General features: G+C 39.8%; 1 protein-coding gene across 1 annotated transcript; it reads right to left on the minus strand.

Moving 5' to 3' along the window:
• Positions 1-11,437: 11,437 nt before the first annotated feature.
• On the minus strand, positions 11,438-17,177 carry c14h5orf15 (chromosome 14 C5orf15 homolog). Its single transcript, XM_029520175.1, has 3 exons — positions 17,056-17,177; positions 13,880-14,667; positions 11,438-13,085 (listed from the first exon to the last, which is right to left on the minus strand). The coding sequence occupies exons 1-3, from the start codon at positions 17,168-17,170 to the stop codon at positions 12,951-12,953; spliced, it is 1,038 nt and encodes a 345-aa protein (XP_029376035.1). The 5' UTR covers positions 17,171-17,177; the 3' UTR covers positions 11,438-12,950.
• Between the last annotated feature and the right edge of the window lie 980 nt (positions 17,178-18,157).

An 18,157-nucleotide genomic window follows, 5' to 3' on the forward strand; every position in this document is an offset into this window, starting at 1 on the left:
GTTTCGAGCCCCAACTGAAGCAAAGGCCAGAAATAAACACAAAGCGGCAGACAGAGGTTCATTATGGCACAGGGATCCAATTGGCCACACTATCGTTTTTCCAATAGAGACGGCTAATCGCTGCTTGGGGTGATTATGGATTTATCTATCTGTGCTTCCTCTTTGCCTCTTCAAACATCCCAGACTCTTACTAAATGTTTCCCTTTGGGGATGAAGGTACGAAACTTGATAAATTGTGCTTGTGTTCTCAAGGCTTTTAACTGATCTCTGTGAACAGCAGGCCACTGAGACTCACTGGGGCATTTCCAATGGTGTTCCTCCATTATGTTTATGTCAATATTCTTGCTTACTATGTTTATACTTTTTATGCAGAGTCCGTAAACTGGGTAGTTCCATGGAGATTAAATATCTTGTTTTCAAGTGAGATGGGGAAAAAAAGAAAAATCAATTGCAAGTGTAAAAACCTTTGCCAGAAACATAAACAGTGGGCAAAATAGCTACTAAACACAACATTAAAGGTAATTGCTGAAACAAAGTTCACAATGAGCATTTAAAGCTGTGCTTATCAATATTCTAATAATAACACTCGATCAGCTTGTTGCATGTAACATTAAATATTCGGGAGGCAGAATTAACATCTAACCAACTCTGCCTTTGACCGTGGCCCCACTAAGAACTGAAGAATCTTCCAGCTCTTTGTTTTCGTTGTTTTTAATCCCGCAAACTCAGCAGTCATCAAACTCTGTCATAGTTGTTACAAGAATTTTTTCAAGCAAAAAAAGATGTGATAAGCTACCCACCCAGCAAGAGGAGGTGGAAAAAGAAAAAGCTGTTTTTGACTAATATTCAGTTTTCAACTACCATTGAATTTGAACATGTTGAATATTCAAACTTAACCAATATATAAGCAAGACTGATATAATAACAATCATTCAGTCATCTTCTACCTCTTATCGGTTTCCGGGTCACAGGGAGTGCCGGAGCCAATCCCAGCTCACACTGGGTGAGGGCGGTCACCCTGGACAGGTCACCAAACCCTAACCCTAACCCAACACACAGAAAAAAACTGGTTAGAATTTCTATAAAATTATTCCCTGCTGACTACATGAAAAAAAGTGCAATTATCTCTACTTGTGTTACAATCTGGGGGTAATTTCAGGGGCAATTAAGGGTAATAACTTTAGCTACAAACCCCTCATTTAGCAAATGCTGCTCTCAAGCTTGAATAATGACAACCTCATTTTGGAATTAAAATACCTATTTCCCTTTGCACTTTCACGACAGTAGAGAGACTCAGCCCTCCCTCTGCCCCTGCATTGCCATCGCCTCCATTATCAAAATTATACCACCTCCTCCTCCCCTACTTACCCCTGTCTCCACCACTTTCCTCCTTTGCTACTAGCCACCACGAACACCTCTCTCGTAATTTCCCCTGCTATATGGCTGCCATCAGGTGATGAAATGGTTTCCTTGACCAGAGTGGGGCCTGACTGTTGTTTTAGTGTTTGGGTTTTAGCAGAGCCATAAAGCATCACATGCTCACCCCAGCTGACAGAGAGCTATATCTAATAGGCCTGTTCCTCTTGTGCCAAATGACTTGCTGCATTTCATTTAAGAGCTCTTCAGGAGTGAAAAGGCAATAAGAGATACAGTGTGTGCAGGTTACTATGAATGTGTGTATATGCACACACACACAAATACAGTGCTGAAAGTAAATAAAATATTTAAATAAACAGGGAGCTTTGGAGCATCTGTCAGATTCTTCTTGATGCTGCTTAACAGCTAAAAAAAAAGTGACAGGAAGCCACTTTCACAAATAACCCGAGATAATTTTTTTCCATTCTCAGATGAAAACATTATTTTGTTACTTTCACCCAATTTTCTTGGAACACTTTTATATCCACACCAAAGCTTAAAACGCGGGTGTCTTTATTGTGAAACTATCTTTCAACACCATTCGATGAAACGCCCCTGAGAAAGACGAAGCTGGACTCCAAATTTGGTTTTGTTAACACTCAGAAATACAGCTCGAGTTTTTGGGCTTGCAGTTTGTTTGTTTTTTCCACCAGTGTTTAAAAGTGAAGCTTGCACAGTGAATATAAACAGCTCTTCCTCATCCCTTTGCCTCTGTTCACCTTCTTTTTTTCTACTCCAGAAAAAAAAAGCTTTATCCTCTGTTGCTCTTTTCTATTGTGCAGCGACTGTGTCCTCATCAAAGTGAAGCAAAAGGGTGAGGTGAGGGTTCAGCACCCAGTACAAAGAAAGTGTGTACCTTTGTGTGTGTGTGTGTGTGTGTGTGTGTGTGGTGGTTAACCCCTTTATGCAGTTAGTCTCTTTTATAATGCAATAAAATGCGATAGGCTTATGAACACTTATTAAGTTACAAAGTGCCTCAAATGGAAATGCAAGACATAAAAGAGAAACAGAAAATAGAAGCCTTAAACACAGAGGGTTGGCAAAAGACAGAAACAATTTATGACATTTATTTATTGTGGCGGTAATTACACATTTAGAATTGAATGAGGAGTGAAATGATATAAGAGATGGATTGGATGAAAGGATAGTTTGCGCTTGTAATTTGTTGGAGTTGTGGGAAACAAAAAACTGCTATTTACAGTGACGAATGTTGGTTTTAATGGCGTTCATCGAAGATACAGTTTGTTTAGTAGGAGGTTTAACATTAGATACAATTCCTGCAGTTTTCTTATTCAAATTGGCTTCGACTTTGTGTCCTTTTTTTTTTCTTTGCATTCTGAACCTTATGCAACTTTCAAGTTTGGTGCATAATCACCAAGGCTGACGTCTGCAACACCTCATAGTTTAAATTCGATACCTTCAAAAGCAGACCTCAGGATGGTCCGTGCGAAAGACAGATAGTTTATTAATGATGTCAGAGAGAAAGCAGGAAGCAAAAGAACAGAGCGAGGAAGCTGTGAGTCATTGTGTTTGTTCACACCTTTGAAAGTCTATGAAGGTTCACTTTATTTTCCCGAATCACAGAAAGCACAGCAACATATCTCTCGATTTCAGTTTATTTTTGTGATTTTCATACCTTCACTGGGGTTTCAGCTATTGAGGGTTATATCTGGCCTGCAGTTTAAGGTTAGAAGAACATTCCACAGCCTAATGGTTGTGAGCACACAGAGAACCTGAATTGCTCCGTCCTGCTCGTGGGAATGAGTCTGTGGCTGAAGGTGCTGCCCATCTGCCACAGCTCATCATAGAAGGGTTATCAATCATGGCCACAATTTTAGCCCACATTCCCCTCGCCACACCTGCCTGCCACATGAAACAGCACGCTGTTCTAGGAGGGTAAAGGGTGCTATGAGTGCTTTAAGATATGAAGGTGCCTGACTGTGAAGGGCCTTTATAGGGGAGGAAGAGAATTTAGATTTTTTTTTTTTTCTTTCTTTCTTTCTTTCTTGATTTTACACAGAGGGAAGCATTGCAGACAAGATAAAATGAAAGAAATATGACCTTTTCCTGCAGTGGTTGCTTGTATATGTGCAACAGTATTCTAGCTTAGCAGGAAAAAATTCTTCAGCTGTTTGTGGCAGCCCGATGATAAGAAATTGGCCTAGAAAGAATAAATGCATGGGAAAATTCTCATTTATTATAGTCACTTCAGTTTTGTCTGAGTGTGAAAGCAGATAATACCAGGTCACTTGAGACTTTATCTACTTAAACTCAGATTTTATGCATAAGGAATAAGTTTATCGCTAAAATGTTGGCACAAACAGAATTCAAGCCAAGAAACGTGTGGCTTGGGAACCACACTTGTGCACTTGTGCACACAAATCAGATGCTGGGTCTTTGATGCAAACTTGGCTGGTACACAGGTAGGCAAGCAGACGAGGAAAACAAATTCAAGGAATTAGGCAAAACACTAGGAGAGTAAGAGAACAAGAGGAAAATGCTGGTGAGACTGTTATAGAGGTGAAGCAATCAGAACTGGCAGAGAGCTCTTGGAAAAAGCTGCTGTTATTATTATTACAGTTGAACTCTGGGGTAATAACACAGGAGGGGAGGCAGATGAAGAAAAGTGAAGACATTGTGAACGTTTCACCGATAAATATGATGGGGCATCATCTGCATAATAGTGAGATTTTAAAGGAAGGAAGGAATATAAGGAATATAATGTGTACAGTTTTAGAAGGTTTTAAGAAAATGTTTAGCCACAGCTACTTTGAAGGGCAGTGATACCGAACGGCGAGTTCATTATACAAAGACCACCAGAGTCAAAGTTGCACACTGAAAGCAGAGCAGAAGCGAATGTGTTACAGTCCACACAGTATCTGGGTCGAACTGAAGATGTCAACCAAATGGCACGGAGTACAAATCTGCTGCGTTTCATCTGGAAATGTAACAAAAGTAAAACAACAATTCTAACATTTGGACTATCCCATTATTCTGACTTCTCCCTTGACGGACGTTGTGGCTCGATAAGATCACCTCATCCTGCTCCCCTCATGGCTTTGTCGCTTTAACTGTTCCATTTCTTCTTTTTTGCCTCTTAATAGGATGTTTTATTTTGTTACTTTTGTTCCAGCTCACATTGTGAAAAAATAGATACGGTAAATTAATCAGAAAAAAATAACTAGCCTTTCTTTACAGTATCAACAAATTAAAATCTTGCTCTGACAGACAAATTGGTGTTCATTCACGTGCACATATTGTTCTGTACCATTCAACAATTCTGCTAATTATCTGAGAACAACATGTCCAATTTCAGCCACTGATTCCATCGTTGTCAGAAAACTTGAATCAGTCTAATGAAAGCCCGCAGGCAGAAGATAACAGGATGAGAATGTTTTCTCCAAAGTTTGGAAATGCTGTGGAGAGCTGGCCAAATACAGGATGGCCAATTAATGCAAAGGAAACAAACCTAAAAATACACACATACATACACTCACACCCACCAGACAGGTTGCTTATCAAAGGCTGGGAGAGGAAGATCAAAGTAGCAACAGCGAATTATTGAGGGAAACAATATGAGTATCACACAAAGCCGAGAAGTACGATGTGAAGGGTGGTGAGGGCAGCGCGGTGGCAAAAAAAAAAAAAAGAAAGAAGAAAAAACACGAGGAAGAGTAAAGGCGGAGGGAGAAAGAGACAGAAGTAAAATGAAAAAGAAATGCTTGACTCCAAAGCATCTGAAAAGGAATGGAGACACGTTCAAAGATTTAAAAGCAAGTTTTTGTATACTGGTTTGATGGATAGATTAACTATCTCAAGTAGAAAAAATATCCAGATAAAAAAAATAAATGACAAGGGCTGATAAAATGGAGCACAGAGGGAAGGAAAAAAGGAGGAAGAGCAATGAGAGGTAGAGTGTGACAAGAACTTTGAAGAAGACTTTAAATAGCTGCTATAATGAAGGCTCTAATGTGCAGAAAATATCAAGATAACGCGTAAAATTGCACATTTGAGACTATTGCTGGAAGGGATGAGAGCACGTCAAACATCTGTTTAGAAGACGGTGATATTTAAGGTGTTTTTTTTTCTTGACCCAGGGGAATCAAACCTTCATCATCATCCTATCATTTGTCGTCATCAAAAAATAAATGGATAAAGGCTCCGTCCAGCTGCCTCGTGCGGCCATTTTCTTGTTCACATTTAATCCTGTGCAATTGGAACAGAGCATCATAGCGTCCAGTTGGTGCAGCACAACATGGTTTTCTGCAGCTACTTCTCCCAGATCCAAAGAGCTCTTCTCCATTTCTACCTCCGTGCACCACCTTTTTGGCTTTTCTAAGATCTTGTTGGCTTCTCTCCTCTCAAACCATAAGGATGACGGCCCCTGTATTTTCTTGCGAGGAGCACGAAAAAAAGCAAGAGGTTCCACTCTTAATGCCAGCCAAGCAGGAGATAAAGAACAAGGGCAGTTAAGCTTTGTCAACACAGTGACACAAAACTCAGAGATAAAACAGAACGGAGCAAACATAAAGCCGGTTGTGGATATAAGGTGCCATTCTTGAGAAATTCTGGGCCATGAAACTCACAGACAGGAAATTAAATATAAGAGAAGTGAGGAAAAAGAAGCCACCGAGGCACTCCGCAGGTTCACAGAGGTAATGAAGAAGAAAGTTACTTCTGTTTGTACTTCCACTGAGGGGGACTATGAACATTAGCTCACAGTGGAGCCTGAAATGCAACCAAATGTCTAGATGCTTGAATGGATCCGAGTTATACAAGAGACAGAAACTCTGAAAATCTTTTTTCTCTGTGCTGCCAAGAACCGCAATGCTCATTTTGCAAGCATTGTGACATCTGAAAGGGGTTCGTAGTTTAGTGGAAAGCTTACCATAGTACAAAACAAAACAAAACAACAACAAAAAAAAAAAAAAACGACCCTACTTTGTTACTGCAAATATATAGCAAGAACTTTCAAATCTCCCTGTTGCAGTCTTTGCTTGTCATTTTTTTTAATGCAAATATAACCAGACACCTAGTTCATAAAGGACTGCTAAATTATTTTGTAAGCAGGTCAGGTTAAATAACTATTGTGTTACACCAAAGACAGCAATAAAATAGCACATTTTAAAAACACATTCATTATTTTGCCACTCTTAGCGACCCTTTTGATAAATGTTAAGTTTTGGACTGGTTACTATATCACAGGATACTGCAGAGTAAAAACTCTGGGAACAGTTCTGGTATTGAGTGCAAATTTATTATGAAGCACAATTTAGACCTGTGGGGCTGAGAGCCAACAGTCTTTCATCACGACATGTGCTGCTGGAGCTTTGATCCAACAACACTGTTTCCTTTCTTCGTGAATCAAGTTGTGTCGGATCACCATCTTTGCTCCATTAAATGAAGCCTTACTTGTCACGGGTGTGGACAGGACTCAGGGGCAGCACAGCAGCAGGAGCATGGACATAAGAAGCCTATATTCAAATCCTCACAGTAACAATCAGTTAGCATACATGCCAGGATGCGAACTAATTTCTCCGGAGTGATAGACAGTGATAACACTACTCAGCCACACGGCAGGCTGGCTTGGACGCCAGGCAATTCCTCCCAGGAGAGCCAGAGTGACCAGAACCAGGAGACACACAGGCAGGGGCAGAAGACAGGTCAGGTTAGCAGGGCAGAGACCAGGACACGTGGTCAGGGAGAGGCAGAGTCGATACCAGGAGAGCAGCCCGGGAAAGCTGACGACAACCCGGCAGTATGTTTGAGGATCTGGGCTGTTAAAATACTGGCTGGCTGATGAGTGGAGAGGAGCTTCAGCTGGGGAGACCAGGTGCAGGAGGAGGTGAGGCAGGAAGAGAGTGAGAATGGGCTGAGTGTGACATTATTCAATATTATGTCAAGTACAAACCTTTAAATAGTATTCTGTATGAGTAGGACAACTTCAATAATAACACACACACACACAGCGTGTCCTTGTATCCGTGTACAGTCTCACTGTTGACTCATTAAGTTAGATCAGTGGATGTGTTTTCTAAAACTTTCTTCTTGATCCACCATTAAAGGAAAGTAAAATCAAACTCAGTATGGGAAAAAAAAACTTCTTTTTTTTTTAAATCAATGTCTTTTTGCTGAACTGACTCAATTTGCACTTTCCAATATGAAACCTCAGTTTTAACTCCCTGATTCAAGCATCGTCATACATCAGGGACTCTGTGTTGTTCAAATCTATCCGGGCATCATCCTTATCGATCGGGGTCACTGGGAGGGGGAGGGGTCTGCAGCCACTCTCACCAGCGACGGTGGGGTGCATCCTTGGTGGGTCACAAGTTCATCAGAAGGCTGAGAGCTAAAGAGAATAACAACTATGGCTCACCAATTGGCCGAAACGTGTGACAGTGGACGAGGATTTGTGCAGCACAAAGCCCCAGCCTTGATGATGTGAGGCGACTGGGCTAACCGCTGTTTGCCATGCTGCAACGTTCAAATCCAAGGCTGCTGAAACCCATTTTTTCAACAGCTGACATCAGTCTAAGTGTGCTGCCCTTGACCGCTGACATTTGATGTCACTAGTACGCCCGACCACATGGTCTGATCACTACAGCATGTGCTTTGATAAGCTCTGGCCTTAACCCAGCTGTTCTATCCGCCATACGTCCAGGTCTCGTGCTGTGTCAATATATTGATGTCTTTTGTGGAAAATGAGCGGATACCTGCTGGAAAGGACTTATAAACGCCGGCCATCCTAATCCAGCCAGTGCTGAAAATACAGAAATTATTACAGAGCAGGCAGGCGGTCAGTCAATATCTGTCAGAATTGTCCTTGATGGATAGTTTCACACAAGCGACTGGATTGGTCAAGGATTCACTCCAGCTGTGCAAATTATTCCCGTAAAGCTTCACAATGCTAGCTGTGCTTTAGGCTGCTCAGACTGCTTTGCCAGTTGTTGCTTTTTTTTTTTTTTCCCCCGTATCATGGGTGAAGTTTAGTGATCTACTACTGGGAAGAAAAACTTTAAGGAAGTAAAACACTTTGGTTTTATATCCGCCTGCCTCTTCAGCTGTCATAATCAAGACTCCAGAGCCATTTTGGAATAATTAATTAAAGCATATCTGGGGTTTTGGTGTAGACATGAATTTGAAAAGATGCACTGGAAAGTATTACATATTTAATTTTTCACTCTGTGTGAGTGTTTATGCTCATAGAGTCACAAAATACAATCTGTGATGAGTTATGGTCTTGTTTTACAGCAGTCAACACGAATGACGTATCATAAATCTGAATATTTCTCACCTTAACAGTGGGAGTGAGCATTTTATGTCTGAGGTTCAGCGTGATCACTGATGCAGAGTCGATAATGTGAGAAATCGTTTATTAATCTGAATTTTTTTCATTTAATTAGAATAATTTGAAGAATCAAGTGGCTTTTTTTGGGGGGGGATTTCAGTCCAACAAATTAGCCCTTTCTGTTTGTACTGATGCTTGCAGTGGGTAGTTTCTATGAGAGATAACTGTTTGGTAATCAAATGACATAACAAATCAGGCTGATAGGGCTCTTAAGTTAGTTTCATTTTTGACATTTTTCAGTTGTTCTCTTGAGAAATTTCTTATCTTTTGAAAGTTGGAAAACGCTTTTTCAAAAAGCTCTGAATAGCCATTGTCAAGCTGTTCACCCTCCAGTGATCAAAAACAGTTGTGAGATTTTCCAGCTGGTGGGTTTCATTTGCTGCTGTCTTTCAGATAGGTTCGCTAAACATAACTTTGTACAAATATCAACAAAGCCTGGTTATCTTATCTGCTGATGACATGCAGCCAACAGCCGCCAACTTCCTGCTCTTTCACTCACATGTTTTGCCTTCTTTCTTTTTTCTTTTTTTTTTTTTTTGGTGCCTGACGGATGCTTTAAGGTCGTGTGGCTCGAGATGAATTAGCAGGTAAGAGTTCAAAAATGGAAGCTCTTCCTCGCCTTCCTCACACCTTTATCTCTTAACCAACAGAAACAGAGGCAATTGCCTCGTTGCTAAATCCAAGTTTATATCAATTCTAATTAAGCTGGTTAGAGAGACTTTTTCTGGCATAGATTCTACCATAAAACTCCATTTCTGGTCTAATTTGTTTTCACTTTTTAAAGAACTGTTTGAATTGCGGCAAAATCATTAAGGATTTTTTAAGTAATGGGGAGTGAAGAATGAGAAGGAAGTTCTGTTTTCTGCTTTATATTGTTACATATTTCTTTTCAGTAGGATTCATATTGTGAAAATATTCCCTTTGATTCCCTTGAACCATATTTGTGGCTTTCTTTCAGTTATAATTGTTTAATTCCAGAGTAAGTTTGAAAAATTGTCTAAATCTGATCTCTGCTGTATATTAGGAAAACTTATTATGAAAACAGTTCATAGTTTAGAGGTGATCAACTTTTCTTGCTTGTATGTAACACCACTGTTGCTAAGCAGTTGCTAAACAGCCGACTGATTTAGGAAGGCTTCTGTCAAACGTAACACATTATGAAGAATTCTGCTCAAAGAACAGACTGTGACAGCCATTTATCAAAACTAGACAGTCAAAGATATGCATGTCCAATTTGGTCCGCCTTTCTTTTCTCTTCGCTTCCATCTGTCTTGTCAGTCTCTGCTGTTTATGAATTTTAAAGCACGGACATGCCATGATATACTTTTCACCATCCTGAAAATTCATCTGAGTGGTTTTGTATGGCATTAAAGAATCTGAATTGGAGAGTGACACAGACTCAGCTGGTTTCCCTTTGATGTTTCTGAGATTCTGGGTAAGAATGGCACATATGTTTACTGCCACACATCGGCAGATAAAAAGTGTGAAATTGTTGGAGGTTTTGCAGCCCAAATTTCCCTTTATTATGCTAATGTGTCGCTTGTGTCGCACAGAGTGGAAAAGGGAATGAAATGCCAAATCAAAAATTACATTTTTTATTTGTGCATGCCACGATTGGATGTGGATTCAGTTGCACGCACTCGATGCATGCTTCCTGTTTAGTCTCTTTCACAGTATGTGGTACAACTCCACCATCATTCAATTTGTTCAAGGACCCAACAGAAAACCTGGCGTCTGCTTCCCGACAGTTTGACTCAGCCTGTTATTTGTGTGTGCACACTGCCTCCCTGTGGTCCAGCCACTCATTTTACCTCTGAACAGCTCTAACACTGCTGCCTTCGCATGTCCATTCATCTCAATTACCAATTACTCAAGATCAGATGGGTTTCGTTCAACTTGCGCTGTGCTGCAGCAGTTTCTTTTTATTTCAGGTCATTATTAAGTATTGGGTTTAAGAACTACATCTGATCCAAAGTGATGTGAAATGTAGATGAGGGTGCATTTGAAAATCAAATATGTAATGGCTTTTGACCGCAATGTCTCAGTTTAGGCTGGTTGATACAAATCCTGATCCCAAAACCACCAAAGGATTTCAAAAGGAGCGTGGAGCATAAAGTGTCCAGTTTGGTTAACAACACCAACACAGTTAATCTGAGCATTTAACATAAAGAGAAGGATCACAAGACTCTGATATAAATGCTTCCTCGATCTGGCACACGTACACACACCAAAAAAAAATAAAAAAATAAAAAAATCTATTGCAGATTGATCACTTGAGCTGAACTAACAAGGACACATTAACTAGAGAAAGGCCGGAGTCCTTACACAATTTGTGCTTTATTGACAAAAAAAGATTGTACAATTTCTACTGTTGATTGCAAGAGCAGTTGTTGATCCATCATGTCTACACAGGACACCGCCAACATTTCATATTGTGGCCAGTATGACTGAATGGCACAGTGCAAATAGCAGCATCCATCTACCCACTCTGTACCTCTTATTCAGACAAGACCGATGAAACAACTGGCAGAAGGCGACGAGAAATTAGTAACAAATATGTGGATTGATGTGGCAGAAATGGCTAAAGGCATGAAATGGAAATAGGCAGAAAACATGTGGCTGCAATGGAGAGAAAAGTATATCTGTGATCCAAAAGAAAAAAAAAAAGAAAGGTGGGTTTGTGGGTTTGAAGGATGATTTTTGGTATTTTTCTTTTTTTTTTTTTTTGTCAACTAACTTCATCAATATAATGCAATCAGTAACTTTACAGGTGTGTAGTTGAGATGAAAATGAGTTCAAGGGTGGGTGTGGCTGGACCCATGAGCGCTGAGTAGTTGTGTGATATTGTAGAGATAACTACTTTGTACTGAAGGTTCAGAACATCAACATATCACAGCTGGTGTCTGTTTATTTTTTATTTGGTGCAGACCACACACAGCTAAATTTCTTCCAACAGAATTCATAGCTGAACAGCGTGTCACAAAAATTTTACGTTTTGTGTGAGCCGGAGGGAGCACAGCCATCACTTTTTGCCACAAAGACGACCAAAAATGATTGAAAGAGACTTCACCGAAGTCATAAAACAAAGAGGGCCAGTCCCAGGATTTCTGCATAGCAAAATCTGGGCAGTAGAAGAGTACCGTATAAGACAAGTTAGTTATAAACTGAACGAGGGAAAATTCTGGCAATAAAAGCTTCTCCCACATAATATTAGTATTTTAACCTGAAGGATTTACAGCATCTGTCTTCCTTTAAATGGCTTAAGCACATGGACAATCCCCTCAAACGAAGAGTACACACCTTCACGAATTAATGCTTACGGTGCTCCTTGATTTGACCACGTTACGTTTGACTTTTTTCCTCCCCTTTTTTTTTTTTTTTTAAACAAACGTAAAAACAAAAGGTAAGTGTGCAACAGGAATTAACAGTGATGACATAAATATGAAAACAAAATTGTCATCCTATTGATTCTTCTTTTGAAAGATTGAGCAATATTGAAACTTTATGAATATTGAGATACATTTCCCCATACTGTAGAGTAGTTGCAGAATAAACAATTTCAATGTAAGTGAGGAACAGATTTTGGAATGACTGCATATGCATATATATGTATCTGCTTCTCCTAAATTACTGCTTTTTTGCATACGTGTAACTTTTAGAATACCAAATTATGAATGACACAACAAAAGCTTAAAAACAAATGCTTTGTGTGACAATTCATATCTTGGAGTTCTTATGAGAGAGATATCCATTATTAGTATTTGGGAAATCAATCCTTTCTTAAAATTATATTATGAACTAAAAGTTACATTAACACGTAATTCTTCCTTTAATTAAATTATATTAAGGCAGTTTGTGAGAAGTTAAAACAAAAATAGTTGCTGAGGGACAATAAGGCTGAAAAATCCAAACCCCTAAGATCCATAATGATCCAATAATACTAAATTCAGAGAGGTTATTAATTAAGAAAAGGTCATTAGAAATTAGAATAGGATACAACAAATAACAATAACAGATGAAAAGTAAAAATCTCTATGTAGACAAGAAAAAAAATTCTTGAAGGATTTTTCCAGTCAATAAAGCAAAAGAAAGCATCAATCAAGCTCCACGACAAAGCACAGCATCTCAACAATACAAGTGGCCAGAAAGGAAGGCCAATAGGCTCTGTCCAGGTCACAGAGACATATCAAAAAATGTAATTTCGGGTCATCTTGAGGGACGGCATGGCTTCATTAACGTTCTGGTCCAGGCGGTGATACTCCACATTGTTGCGGGAACACAGACCATCCTTCCAGCGTCGACTCTGAGCCAGGAGGAAGATCTGGTGGAAAAAAGAGAAGGAAGCAAAAGGCAGATAGACATCAAATTAATGTGACTGATGTACAAGTGCTGATCAAGTAAAATCATTTTTTGGCTGACAGGTCAGCAAAAAAGATGAAAGAAGACATAATTGGAATCCTTACCTCAGTCAACCCAGTTCTATATAAAAGCGATATAATGCACGTCCACTACGGCTCCGCGAGAGAAGCTCTCGTCTCCAGACAGAAAAAAAACCCTGCACGTTCTTAACCTGAATACTGTCTTACGCTGTGTGTTATTCCGTTACTACATATTCTTCAGTAAATACACCAGGAGTTTCGGTGAAAACCTGTTGTGAAGGTTGTTCAACTCACTATGTTTGGCTTGTGTGTGTTTTTGCTGCATTGTTTCATGCGCTTTTCAGATAGCCAATCCAAGTTTAACAGAAAAACTTTGGTTTCACTTCCAAATCTTATGTTTTATACTTAACGTCTATAAAGCTCAAGCTGTGTGCTGGAAGAAAATGGAAATAAGAAACATTTCTGCAATCTTGTTGCACTGAAAGTTGTTGCATCCCACGCTCATTAAAAAAACAAAACAAAACAAAACACTACTGTCAAGCCCCGAGTTATGAGAATATTTAGCCCAAACATAATACAACAGTGATTTATATGTTTTATATGGATCAATGATGATGCATTCTATCAATACCATTTTTTACCATTCATAATTTCTTTGTTTTTTTTGTCATCTTCCATACTAATAATTGGCCTCCACATCCTGAGGAGGGGACCAACTGTTTCCATGCCAACTCACCTTCCTCTTGTTGTGATACGTGATGTAAACGATGGCCACCAGGAAAGCCAGGATGACCAGATGAAAGAAGAAGTGGGAGTCCTCATCCTCTGTGTTGTAGTTGTCTGCTCCCCTGTTAGGATTCACATCCATCCTGTCTGACTGCTGCTGCCTGTTCGCAGTCTGGTCTTTAACTTCTTCTATGTCCTCTATGTCCTCGCTATCTTCCCACATACCTTCGTTATCATCATCGTCATCTTCGTCATCATCATCTTCAACATCATCTTTGTTGACCACACCTGTGTACTCATCCAAATCAATGGTAAGTGAGGGTCCTTTGTCGGTGGTATGCAGCTGGTCTAGTTCAGTTTCCTGTTCGCTGGTGGGTTTAGAGTCCGGACCTGGTGTATCTGGCTTCTCTGTTACAGATTTGGCTAGTTCATGGGTTCCGGCAGAGGTGGCAGCAGCTTCTTCAGGGATTTCAGACACAGGAGGTTTATCTGCAGTCTCAGCGTTGACTGGGTTACCATTTTCTGTTCTTTCCCCATTGCTGACAGTCTCTTGCTGCTTTTTATTGATGTCCCCATTCTCTGTAGACTTAGTTGCAACACCTGTTGTTGCAGTGGCTGTTGTTGCTACAGCTACTGTGATGTTGCCTTGAGAAATTTCTGTCTCTGTTATGGAGTCATTGACAGCAGCTGCTAAAGGGTTCTTGGGACCTGTTGCACTTTCTGCATTTTGTATCGTGTCAGTTCCTTGTTTGTTCGCAGTGGTTGGACTTTGAGACGCAATTTCTCCTTGTGTCACCTCTGTCAGTCAAGATAAAACAATGCCAAGCATTAACTTGCAAAAAAAGGGAAAGGAAATATTAACTAAAACACACTAACATATTAACTTGAAATAACTGCAGGCAACAAAATAAGTATTTTCAGAAGGGAATATCAATAACCATTTCAAGTTATTTCAGAGAGTAAGTTCACTTTCATCTAAAGTCACATACTGAGAATTCCCATCACAAGTCAATTTATATACTTAATCTAGGTCTAACACAACTGCATCTACAGCCAGGGAATGGTCTTTCCCTGCTACTCACAGACTCTCCTCTAATGATGCCTTTGGGCAAGGCTGTTAACCCTATGAGTGGATGTCTGTACTAAACAGGACCCTGTTCATGTAAGAAAACATTCTTTCCCTTACAGCTTGCCCGAGTAAAGCCAACAATGAAACTATTGTGCTTTGAGGGAACTCGATGCCTTTGTGTGCAATATGATGTGCTACTATGAACTTTACCATGTCGAAAGGTTTTGGTCAGCTCACTACACAATTTTTTCAAATTAACTACTTTAAGGATCAAAGGATTTTTTGTTACGTGACTAATCTTTTAACAAATGCAGTAGGACTGTCATATTTTCAGTTTTATTAAAGAAATGTAACGCCTTTTTATCGCCACAGCTAAATCAGTTCTTCATTGTGCCAATAAATGAGTGTTTAACGTGTTCTAATGCATCAGCCCTCCCTAAATCAATGACGTGATTTATCCAACAAATGTCAACATCATTTCTTCCTGTGGGATTAGGGGGCATTGCTTAGTATGGGAGGAGAAGACTGGTGACTTGAAGCACAGGGTAAGACCTGCTCACAAGAAGAAAAGGGACATTCATACCCCTTGGCAGTAGGGAACATGAATAATCATCACTGAACAGGAGATCTTTGTAGCAGTAACAGTCACAGGCTTTGCTGTATGAGGCAGTATGCAGAAAATTCAACTCTGACACTGAGCTGGAGGATAATGCTTGACAAATGTCTCAAAATGTATGACTACGCACGGCTATATTTGCTTAAATCAAAACCAAGCATTACCCTTCATTCTAAACTTGGCCTAGTTTTACTTTGATCAAAGAAAGGCAGGTTAGACAAGGTCATCCTCTTTCATCAATTTTTTCCTCCATGTTTAATTTGTTGCTGTAGACCAGAATGGAGAACACACAAAAAACAAATTTAGCCTTCAGTAGGATGATTTAGGACTTGATTAATTTATATAAACAGTTTGAATTCATTGAAATATTCTATTTATTGAAGTATTCTATACATATTTGCTTATCACACATAGAAGGATGTTGGAATCATTCCAAAAAAAAAAACAAAACACTCCATTCATCAACATTTAGGTTCCAAGTTAACAGTCCTCATGTTTGTTGTATTGTGAATTACTATTTATCTAAATGATGACAGAGCTAAGTAAATTGGGTAAAGCCACTTAGTTTACCACATTTGGGTAAAAAGAGCAGTGGCATGGCATAGTCATACGATTAAGAGGAAAGCAAACAGGGAAATTCTTCCCACGGGAACTCTGTGCTTCAATGGGTATCCAACCAGGATGTGACATGACATGGCACACATACACACCTTCAACAGAAAATGACAGGGAGCAGAGATGGAGAACTGACACCGCTGACCACAATTCAACAGATCTGGGTACATAAACTACCTCAACTACACAGTTCAGGAAGAGTCCAGAGTTTTATTGCGTTGATAACAGTTGTATGGGTGGGTGGCTGTTTGTAAGTGAGCTTCTTTGACACCCCTAAAGAATCTCCTTAATTGAGCAGTGGACCTTCTGCACTGACAGGGGGCAATTAACTAAGCTCAAATATACGACCAGGACATCTGGACCAAGAAACCCTGTCTAGCACTAACCATGGCAGCTCGGCAGCCCCGGGGCTGGGGAGTATGAAGGGTCATGGAAATGAGAAGAACGTGCAGAAATCAGGTTTACATTGCCAGTAATACAGGTTTATGTCGACCGATTCACGGGATTTCTGTTGACAGCTAAATCTTTTAAATGATCTGTGACTTGACATTAATATCTACACGTTAAGGAAAGGCGTTCACACAGTCTTGCAACGAACATTTACAAAACAGGGCGGAGTCGCCGTTTTTATGACGTATTTTTGTAGTGCACATATTAGAACTGGACTATGATCCTCTGACATTTAGTCAGGTTTGACGAATCTTGTTTTCAAGGTGGACATACTGGTTGCCTGTCACCGTCCATCTCACCTGACACAGTAGTTATTAGCATGACACGCTAGCCAACCAGCTACATGTACATTAACTGTCAAATACTAGCTCGCTATCTAATTGTCTCGTCGGTTGGTTAAAAGTCGTCTCGGATAGTTTATATATGTTTGCCAGACCTGTGGTAGTCGCTGGAGCAGAGAGACAGCCGCTGGCTAAAAGCTGGATGAAGATAACCATCATAAATCCACAAACATTTCTCCTGCTTCGCTCCATCTTCCTGCACGCCGCCATGTTGATGTGCGAGTAATGTTAGGGGCGTGGTTAAGACAGGCTTCACACACACTGGGTGTGAGGGGTTGCCAGATCTGACCAAAAGCGTAGTCCAGCCAAAAGCTAGAATTTATCCAGTGGCACGATTTGTATAGCGATGGAATAAACATCGTTTCCTCACATAACCATATATCAACAAAACTAATATTTGATTTTTAAAAATAAAATTACTTATTTTTTACATGAAGTGTGGCAACCAAGTCCGAGCGGTCTTTACGCTAACCTTAACAACCTTAATAACCCCAGAACAGTTTTTAAAACTTCCTACATCCTTTCGGGGTTTGATGTCGCTTACAGGTCGCACATTTAAGCCCACATTGCCCATATTAACAGCACTTCCAGTTTAAAATAAGGTTACCTGGCGGGGCGTTAAACAGCGTTATCTGGCAACGTTGTGAGAGAAAGGACTGCTTTGTGTTTGAGAAGAAACTTGAATGAAAAATGAGTCATTCTGTTGTCATTTATGCCGGCTGTTTTCACCGTCACCGTCTGAATAAAAAAACTGGTTTCACTTGAGTGAGTTTGTCGTTAATGGTGAGCTACCAACAAAGGGACCCAAAGATTTGGTTGTTTCACATCATACTGATATCATCGGTTGTAAAGTCTCATTGATCCTATGTTGACACATTGATATTGTACTATATTGCTAATTAAAACCTCAGACAGAATAGTATTGTTTCACCAAAACACTGTAAGAGCGCAGCCAGCAAATATTTATTATCAGTGACAATAATTAATAAAGTAATCCTAACATCATCAATCAAAGATATAAAGCAGTCAATAATCCACTGAACATAACCAGATTTTACAACATGGGATCCTAAGCAAAAATGTGTTATCTGTTGAGGGCTCTGAAAAGTGTCATCGGCTCAATTATATTGTTCATAAGTATCCCTCAAGACACAGGTTACACCATTGAAACGTTAAGAAAAACAAAACAGTATTATG

Source organism: Echeneis naucrates, chromosome 14 (assembly GCF_900963305.1).
Source record: "Echeneis naucrates chromosome 14, fEcheNa1.1, whole genome shotgun sequence".
NCBI lineage: Eukaryota > Metazoa > Chordata > Actinopteri > Carangiformes > Echeneidae > Echeneis > Echeneis naucrates.